Below are 9,262 nucleotides of genomic sequence, written 5' to 3'. Positions count from 1 at the left end.
GGGAAACTCTGAGCGGCTGTGCCCCTTGCTCACAGCCGCGTGGGCAGTCACAAGCCGCGCGGTCACAGCCCCGCCGTGCCCCTGCTTTCCTCCCCGCGCTGCCGCTGCCATCCCGGGAGCGCCAGCGGGTGCCGGAGCCCCGGGCGGAGGTGAGCAAAGGGCTGGCCGGGGGGACGGGGAGGTTCACTTTCCTTAGCGGTGGGGGCTTTTTCTTGTCGTTTCTAAGGTCCTGTTTCCCCCCACAGTTCTGCTTTAGCATCTTCTGCACCAGGCTTTTAAAAGCGCATTTATTTATGGGACAGACCCCTCCCCTTTGCCACGGGCTCTGCCTCCAGATTGTTGCCCGTGACAGTTTGCAAGCGCAAAGCTTATATTTGACCTTCCTTTGCTCCGAGGCCCCAAAGCCTGGCACAGATATGCATGGGCCGAGTCCCGTGGCAGATAGAGGCATCGGTCCCTCCTCGTAGCCTGCACACATAGGAGGAAGGACAGCTCCGCTCCCTGCTGGAGTGGCTGCCATGGGTGTACCCAGCCCGAAAAATCAGTTTATTCCAGTTCCCAAACCCTGGCAGGGTCTGATCCCGCTAGCACGGTTGCAGCTGAAGCAAATCTGCGTGGAAGCGGGACAGGGGACGCTGCCGGTCATCTGTGCAATTTGGGAGCTGGAAAATGGTAGATGGAAGTTGGGTCTTTTGGAAAATAAGCCCCGATCATCAGGCAAAGCCCTCACCGTGGGGAGGGGAGCTGGGAGGGGAGCAGAGCTTGTGCCTGGCACCCCTAAACTTCCCTGCGGCAGGAGCCGAGGGGCTCTGCCCCACTGACACTGGGGCTGTGCAGGCTGCTGGAGCTGCCCCGTGGCTCTGGCCCTGCTTGTGGGGGCTTGGCCCGAGCTTCTCTCAAAAGCTGGGTTAGAAAAACCATCTGTTGGGTGAGGCTGAGCCCTCGGCAAAGTCTCCTGGGCGGCTGCCTCCAGGTCCACAGGCAGCGGCTGCCTCCTCTGCTCCTTCCCTGCTTGTTTTTTCTTATTCAAGATCTTCTCCTCCCTGGTTGTCTCTTCCTCCCTTTTCCCTCCTGCCATGCGTGATCTAGCCTAAATATTTCCTTCCATAGCTTCAGGACACTGCTGGATATCCTGCCATCTTTGGAGACTGCGAATAATTCCCTTCTTTCATTTTTATCATTACCTTGAAGGTATTTATAGAGCATGATCTTGAGCGGAAAGGAAGGCATGACTATATATAAAGCCGAGATCCCTTGGTCTTTAGCTGCTAACTGCCTGGAACTGCTCCTGATTTAAACTTTTCTCCCATTTGCTGCACGTTTTGGGCTTCACAGGAACATCCTCGGCATTTAAATCCCCATCCTGAGCAAGGAGAGTGATGCAGCTATGGGTTCTCCAAATTTCTGCTGTCAGAGTAATTCAAACTCGTGAATATTTGTCTGGGTCTTGTCTTCTCCTGTCCGTGCACTGATAGAAACCCTCGTGTAGGAGGAAACGTGGCTGTACGGAGTGCTGAGCTACACCCCATGGCAGGCACCTGGCCCCGGGGCATCCGCAGTTGCCCTCCGGAGCACTGGTCTAGGCTCCGTGCTCGGCATCCTAGCTCTGCTATCCCGTGGCTAAGCGTGCTTCCCTCCGCTCCCAAAGCGTGCTTCCCTCCGCTCCCAAAGCGTGCCCTGGCACCTCTGCTCCCGGCGTTTCGCTGGCTGCTGCAGCGAGGCGGGAGGTGGCTCGGCATTAATGAGGGGCGATGCTATCCCAGGGCAAGGGCAGGATGGCCAGACTTTCCGGCAGCTGATGCTTGAAAAGGCTCCGGGGTTGTTTCGTTTCCTAGTGGGCAGGCATCTGTCACGCAAGCCCTAATAATAATAAGAATAATAATAATAATAATTTAAAAAAAAGAAGCCTTCTGCATGCGTGTCTGTCTCCTCCAGCCCGGGACCATGGGGAGCAGCAAGAGCAAACCCAAAGACCCCAGCCAGCGCCGGCGCAGCCTGGACCCCCCGCCAAGCCCCATCCCGGGGGCTCCCCAGCCTCGCAGACGCCCAGCAAGGCGGCCGCTCCCGACGCCCATCGCACCCCCAGCCGCTCCTTCGGGACCGTGGCCCCCGAGTCCAAGCTCTTTGGAGGCTTCAACACCTCCGACACGGTCACCTCGCCGCAGCGTGCCGGGGCACTGGCTGGTTGGTGTGGGCTGGGGCTCGGCGGGGCAGGGAGGGTCTCAGTCGGGTCTTCGTGGGTTTGGTTCCATCTTCTTCTTGTGATGATGGGGTCTCCGGCTTTTGAGGGACTCTGTCTTTGAGCTGGAGGGGCAGCAGATCTGTGTCTTACCGGCTGGTGGGAGGATGGTGGGAGAGGAGGGTCCCCGGCGAGGGTCGCCCAGCGCCATGCTGTGGCAGTGCCGGTGGCTGTGCCCATCCTGAGCGGTCTCTGTTGCAGGTGGAGTCACCACTTTCGTGGCCCTCTATGATTACGAGTCCCGGACCGAAACGGACTTGTCCTTCAAGAAAGGAGAGCGCCTGCAAATCGTCAACAACACGTGAGTGTCCCTGTCCCTGCAGCCAAGCCCACAGGGGTGGGCTGTCACCTTCATCCCTCCTGCGGAGCCCCCAAGCCCAGCTCTCCCTGGGGATGGGTGCTTGAGGAGGGATGCTCCGGGTGATCACTGCCTGATCGCCAGCGGTGCCGCCCTTGGAGCCGCTCTGCCAAGATACACACGGACGCAGTGACTTGTCTGAGGACACCCAGCACTGGAGGCGATCATTTGCCTGCTCCTGCATCCTCCCGGCCCTGTTGCTGGTCACCGTTGCCTTGCAGCCTTGTCACCAAGCCACCTCCTCTGCTTGCTGGCCAGTCTGTGCCCTCCAATGTGGGGCCGTGTCCCCGCCAGTCCCCTGTCCCCATCAGCACTCAGCTCCCTCTCGTTTGCCTGGACACATCTCAACTTCACGGGTGCTTTCCCCTGTGCTTGCAAGGTGTCTCTGATCTCAGCTTCTCTCTTGACTCTTTTTTCTCTCCTCTGTGCCATGCTGTCGTTTAGGAGAAAAGTGGACGTCAGGTGTGTATTGCAGATTATTACTATTATTATTGTTAATGATCTTAAATGATAAAAGCCCATCCGCTGCCCATGTTAGGGCAAGGTTGGGTGGAGCGGGGCTGGGAGGGGAGAGGGTTGCCTGATGGTTTTGCAGTTGGTTGGGTTTGTCCTCCCTGAGTGATGGGGGCGGAGCGGGGAGCGCCTTCCGTGCCAAGGAACTGCTCCATCCAGAGCTGTGTCTGCACCCAGGAGCTCTGAACCTGGCCCGCCTTCCTTGTCTGCGCCTGGCACCCCCCTGCAGTCCCTTTTCAGTTGGCTCTCCGCTCCCTCCTGGCCATTTTTGCATTTATTTTTGCATTTTTTTAATTTTATTTTTATTTTTTGTGAGTGGCTCAGGGGACTCAAGCACTTCCTTAGGGGTCTGGCTCCTGCTTGTTTGCTTTCCATGCTGGTCGTAGCAGCGCACCCATCGCTTGCCATGTGGAGCAGGGCAGCGTGACGAGCTGGAAGATGGTCCTAAACATGATCCCGTATTAAACCCACGTGTGGCCTGCCCTGACACACAGCATGCATGGTCTGCAGCATCCTTCGGCTGCGCCACCGGAGGCCTGGCTGGCAGAGCCGCTGTCCCTAGCGCTGCCGTGGGGTCCCTGGGGTCCGCAGCTCCCGCTGGCCCCTCCGCTGCTGCCTTCCAACGGGGACACCCAAAATAGATTTGCAAAGTTGAAAGGTGGAAAGTACGAGGAAACGTCCCAGGGCTGATATTTCTCCTGCAGTGGTCAGGCAGCGTTGCATAAATGCATTTTCAATCTGATCCTTGTTCTCCTTGTTCCAACGCTGTTTATTAATGATGATTCATTTAATCCATGAAGTGCAGGAAGTGCAGGGCTTCGATGCTGCAAGAAAAGCCTGAATTTGGGGGGGTTTGGTGCTTCTTGCTTTCACAGCCTCAGCAGCATGCTAGCCCCAGGCTTGGGCTCTGGTTTGGGCTGTTACGAAGTGAGCTCTGCGCATTGGGGGTCCAGACTGGGCCCATAAGTGAGGGTTTTTTCTTTATGCCTTATATCACTTCTGGGCTTTCCATACTTTTTTCCTCTGCTGCTGTTTGTCAAGGGCTCGGTCAGAGGGAAGGGTCCCTGTGTGATGGGCTCTGCAGCATCCTGGGGGGCAAAAGGGCTTTTTTTGGCGATGCAGCCCATCGGTGGAGGGTGCAGGATCTAGCTGCCGACCTTCCCAGTGTCTGCTGCGGCTGCGTGGGTGGGATGTCCACAGGGAGAGAGGCGGTGGAGAAAGCTGTGCAGTTTGTGCCGTGCTCAGAGGGGTAAATCTCTCTTCTCACTGAGTGCCCGGAGATGCTCAGACGGTCCGGGAGCAGCTCAGGCTGCCACGCTTTGGGGACAGCAAAAGGCAGGCATGCGATGTCCCCTTCCTCTGGGCTCCCTGGGAGGGCACAGTCGGTGCCCTGGGGCTGTGGGGAGGGTGCTTGGCATCAGCCCAGGAAGGGCTGGCAGGTCCTGGGCACGGCGGGAGCCCGCGGGCACGGGGCCGACCGGCCACCAGCAGCTTTGCAGGGTGGCTGCGGGTTTTGGCTGCTCTAACGGGGCTGGGGTTGCGCAGGGCGAGAGGAGAAGCCTCCATGTCACTCACCTCCCTGCTCCTGCGTCCCGGCAAAGCCCAGGCTGTCTGCGGTGACCTTCGGCCTCCCGAATGGGCCAAATCAATCCACCCTGGTGCAGAAAGGCTCTCGTGGTACCATTTCCAGTGGGAGGAGGTCTCCTCCCAGCCAGCTGGCAGCCAGCAGGGATGTGGTGGGGTATTTTGGGTAAGATTGTGCAGGGAATTGTTGAAATGCTTTGTTTTGATGATGATGATTATTATTTTTTTTTTTTCCCTGCTGAGACATTTTTGGAATAGTTTGTTTTTGCCGAATTCCCAGCTTGTAGCCTTGCAGCCCAAGCTGGAATAAAGCCACAAGTCAAAAGCTGGGCATTTCTCAAGCAGATGTTTTCTCCAGTCCTGTGGGAAAGGAGCCCAACCAGCCTCCTGTCCCCTTTGGAGCCACCCCAGTAAAGGTGACTGGGGCAGCGGCTCCGGCTGGGGAGCCCCAAGCTACCTGCCACGAGATGCGCTGGGACCGGCAGAAGTTAAAATACCAGCCGGGGCTGCTGCGAGGCTGGGGATGGGCTCTGGGCGGGCAGAAGAGCCTGGCTGTGTGGTTGGGAGGAGATGCCCTGAGGGTCCCTGCTTTCCCCGGCCCTGTTGGCACCAGTGCGGGGAGCCAGGGGCTGTGTCCGGCTTCTCCCAGCCGCTTCGAAGCATCGCTGGTTTAGCTGGGACAAGCAAAAGTCACAAGCTGCTGGTGTGTCTGGAGCAAGGATGGAGGTTTACATGTCTGCAGGGGTCAGGGACGGGTCTGGATGTGGTCTGATGGGTCTTTTAGTGGCGATTGAGGTTATTAAGGTTTTTCTGTAAAGTGTTTGTGGAGATCGTCCTGCCAAGTTCTTGCATCCTTGCGGTGCTGTCCCCACAAATCTGCAGTTTTCCCATAGCCTCGTCTCCCTCGTGGTCAGGATAAATTAGGTGACTCCGTCTTTGATGGGCGAGAAGATGCAGGTGGTGGGAGGAAGCCCTGCTGTCTGCAGGGAAGGGGAAGCCGCCTCCCACCGTCCTGTTGTTCTTCTCTATTTATTGTCCTTTCCTGCCCCGTCCTGTGCAGGAGCCTGCGGGGAGGAGGGCAGAGCAGTGAGAAGGCTCCCGCTCCCTGCCAGATCCTGGGGACGTGCTTGGGGCCGCTCTGCCTGGGGCAGGTGGGATGGTGGGTCAGCCCCGGGTTTTTGGGGACGGCACAGGGGCTCCCGTAGGGCAGAGCTGTGCTCGGGGCCGTGGGGCCAGCACAGTGCGTGTGTGTGGCTCCGTGCGAGCCGCACTCATGGTCGTGCAGGTGCAGCCCTCACTGGGGCTGCAGGGAAGCTCGTGGTCAGGGGCTGCAGCCGTGCAGCCTGCCCGTCCTGGGGCTGCAAGCGGGGCACCCGAGCTGGATGGAGCCCGCTGCATCCAGGCTGGGCATCACTGCGGGGCAGGTCTCACCCCCCCGCCCAAACCTCAGCCCCGTCCTGTTGCTTTTCTGCAGCCTGTGTTTAACGAACTCTCTTGGGTTTTCCTCGTGCCTTTTTTAATCACTGCCATCATTCTGTTGCTGGAAAAGATGTTTCCTCTCCTTCCCCCTTGCCTGTCGCTCCTCGCTACCCTGCTGCCTTGGATCCCCAGTGCCCCTCAACCTCCAGCCAGACCCTGTTTGCATTCAGGTGGCTCCAAAGGTATTTTGACTCGCTGGCTGCCCTGCCCGATTTAAGTTTAAAGCATCCCGTATGCAGGTGGATGGCCCCAATACCCAGAGCTCGCCCAAACGGAGCCACGGGCAGGGGCTGGCAGCAGGAGCCTTCCTGGCCAGGGTCTGGCTGCGGGGCTGGGGACTGCGGGGGCTGCACCCCTTCCCGGCTCTGCTCTGCGCTGGCTCCCCCCCCCCCCCCGCCCCCGGCGCCTGCGGGCGGGAGAGCTGAGTGTGTTTTGGTTCTCTTGCAGGGAAGGTGACTGGTGGCTGGCTCATTCCCTCACTACAGGACAGACGGGCTACATCCCCAGTAACTATGTCGCGCCCTCAGACTCCATCCAGGCTGAAGAGTAATTGCCATCTTTTAGACAGTTTAAAGACGAGCGATAGCAAATGCACCCTGAGTGCTCCTCCCTCCCCCTGCCCCTTTCCTGGGCAAAGCCTGCAAGGCCTCCGGGTTTTTCCTTTTCGTTATTTTCCCCCTTTGAATTTGCAAACCCCTTATATGTTTTCCAGCCTTTCTTTAAGGCCCATAAAGTGCAGAGGTGCGGCGTGCTTGCGCGGTGGAGGGATGAGCTGTGGCATAGCAGGGGCCGTGGTGGACCTGATGTTTTTGGTCTGGTTTTTACTCTTCCGATGGACACGCATCCGTGTGTGAGGATGCTGCCGGCTCCGCCAGTGCAGATCAGGCTGAGCGCAGAGGCGACCGTCACATGAGGAGAGCAGGCAGGGGCAAAGCCGGCCCTAAGTCCCAGAGCTACATCCCTGCAGCTCGTCCCCAGCCAGCAGCACAGCGTCCCCTCCAGAAAGAGCTCGAGGGGCTTCAGGGCGCCCCAGAGCCCCTCATGTGGGGGGGGCGTTTAGAGTGAAGGCGTTTCGTGGTCCGTGGTGCAGGGTTGCTCCTTGGATGATGCCCAGCCCGGGCTGTATGGGGGCACGGCACACCCCAGGGTGCCCGAGCCCAGAGGCACAGCCCGTGGGCTCCGAAACCTGCAGCGGGGAGGAGCCAGGGCTGAGCCCACTGCTTGGACAGGCAGTGGAGGGGGCGAGCGAGTGCCCGGCACTGAGCCGCTGCCTTGCTCTTGCAGGTGGTATTTTGGGAAGATCACTCGCCGGGAGTCCGAGCGGCTGCTGCTCAACCCTGAAAACCCCCGAGGGACCTTCCTGGTCCGGGAGAGCGAGACCACGAAAGGTGAGCGGGGCCAGGGGGGGCCATCCTGGGGGAGCCCCTCTCCGGGGGGCAGGGGAGCATCCGCGCAGGGACCCCGGTCCCCCCAGTCACTCTGCACGGTCCCGGTTCCCCCGGCTTAGGCGCAGGGAGGGGAGAAGGAGAAAAGTTTCGTACCTTGTAGACAGGAGCCAATGTTCAGGGTCGCTGAGCGACGCCCCTCAGCACGGGCAGCCTCCTGGGGTCTCCCCTGCCGGTGCTGGTCCCTAGAGAGCAGGTGCTGACACACCCGTTAAATCCCCGGTGACATCTCTGTGCCGAACACACCGTTACACCAACAAGCCTCCCCCTCCATGGAGGGACGCGGCTGCTTCTCTCCCGTGCTGCCTGCCCAGTGGTCACCCTTCAAAGAGATGGTTCAGCTCGTGGCAGGGTGGGAGCCGGGTGCCCCACCAGCTCTGGCAGGACCACCAGGCAGGATGCTCTTTTTTCCTCTTTTTTTTTTTTTTTTTTTAATTACACCCCCGAGTTGGTGTGTTTTGTTTTTTCCTGGTCCCTATATAGTGGCAAAATCTTGAACATGTGCTTCCTGGGCAACCAGGCAGAGGTAGTGATGAATCTTTAGGTCCTTCTTTCAAGTCTAACAACTCTTTATACTTGTTTTGTGCCTCCCAAAAGTGCGAGCTGTGATCTTCACAGTTCGGCTGCCTGAGGATGCTGTTTCTCACCTGGAAATGCGGTTTAGTTTAGCTCCAAATGCACCTTTGGGAAAAGCTCCTTGATGTTCCTTTCTGTTTTGATGCCTTGAACTTGCCACTACTTATTTTATTCTGGTGGAAACAGCTCATTCAAGCAGCGGCATGAATCTTCCTTTCTGTTATTTGTGGCCCCAGCAGTGCAGTGTTGCTCTCGTGTGGGTAGAAGAGAAACAAGCTCCAAAACGATGCCCACAGTGGGATTTGTGGAGGAGGGAACCGGGCCCACCAGCCCCTCGGTTCCCCTCTGAGATGCCAAGGTGTTGGGGTTGTGGGTCAGCAGCTCCCCCAGCCTGCTTCCCGTCCGGTCCTCTCCCCTGCTTCAATGTCCCCTCTTTGCCATCAGAGCCATGTTCATCCCTGTGCCCCCAGGGCTGCTCGCCCTCCCGCCCACTGGGCCCCCCCAAACCCAGTGGGCTCTCTTCCTCGGTGCCAGCCTCGGGGGCACGGTCCATCCCCGTGGTGCTGGCTCCTCTGAGCTGCAGTGGCCCCTGGGTGTCCCGGCCAAGAGCAGCCTTCGTTGCGTAGGAAGCAGCAGCGGTGCTGTGCACCATGCGTTGCCGGACAGAAGGACCTGGCAGGGCTGGGGGGCTGGAGGGGGTGATGCCCCTTGTTACCGCATCCTGTGGGGATGCTGAGCCGGCTCTTGGCTGCCGGGGCTGGAGGAGCGGTGGGAATCACCCGTGCCCAGATGACTGACCCGACAGCCGCCTCCTTCCGCAGTGGGGGGGGTCTCCTGGCTGGTGGCAGGGCTTGGCAGAGCTGCCATGCAAGTGGGGGCAGCTGGAGATTGTGATTACTTGGCGTGGCTGTAGCCGGGGGTATCTGCCATCCCTCCCTGGCACGAGGTGCCAGCTCGTGCAGCCAGGAGCTGCTCCCCATCCTCTGCTTTTGGGTGAAAGCAGCAGCCTGCATGCCCAATCCTGCTCCCCCGCGCCCACCCCCCCCCCGGTGGGACCCCGTGGGGGGC

At 59.3% G+C, this 9,262-nt stretch overlaps 1 protein-coding gene across 1 annotated transcript in view; it reads left to right on the top strand.

Moving 5' to 3' along the window:
- Nucleotides 1-1,944: 1,944 nt before the first annotated feature.
- The window catches only part of SRC (SRC proto-oncogene, non-receptor tyrosine kinase), an 11,119-nt gene continuing 3,801 nt past the window's right edge, over nucleotides 1,945-9,262 (top strand). Inside the window, 5 exon segments of the mRNA XM_019471075.1 lie at nucleotides 1,945-1,999; nucleotides 2,002-2,184; nucleotides 2,441-2,540; nucleotides 6,621-6,719; nucleotides 7,458-7,561. Of these exon segments, the coding sequence (XP_019326620.1) occupies nucleotides 1,945-1,999; nucleotides 2,002-2,184; nucleotides 2,441-2,540; nucleotides 6,621-6,719; nucleotides 7,458-7,561 (541 nt within the window).

This window comes from Aptenodytes forsteri, unplaced genomic scaffold (assembly GCF_000699145.1).
Source record: "Aptenodytes forsteri isolate BGI_AS27 unplaced genomic scaffold, ASM69914v1 Scaffold369, whole genome shotgun sequence".
Lineage (NCBI taxonomy): Eukaryota > Metazoa > Chordata > Aves > Sphenisciformes > Spheniscidae > Aptenodytes > Aptenodytes forsteri.
Note: the sequence above shows the minus strand (reverse complement) of the source record. Positions and strands in the feature narration are given on the sequence as shown.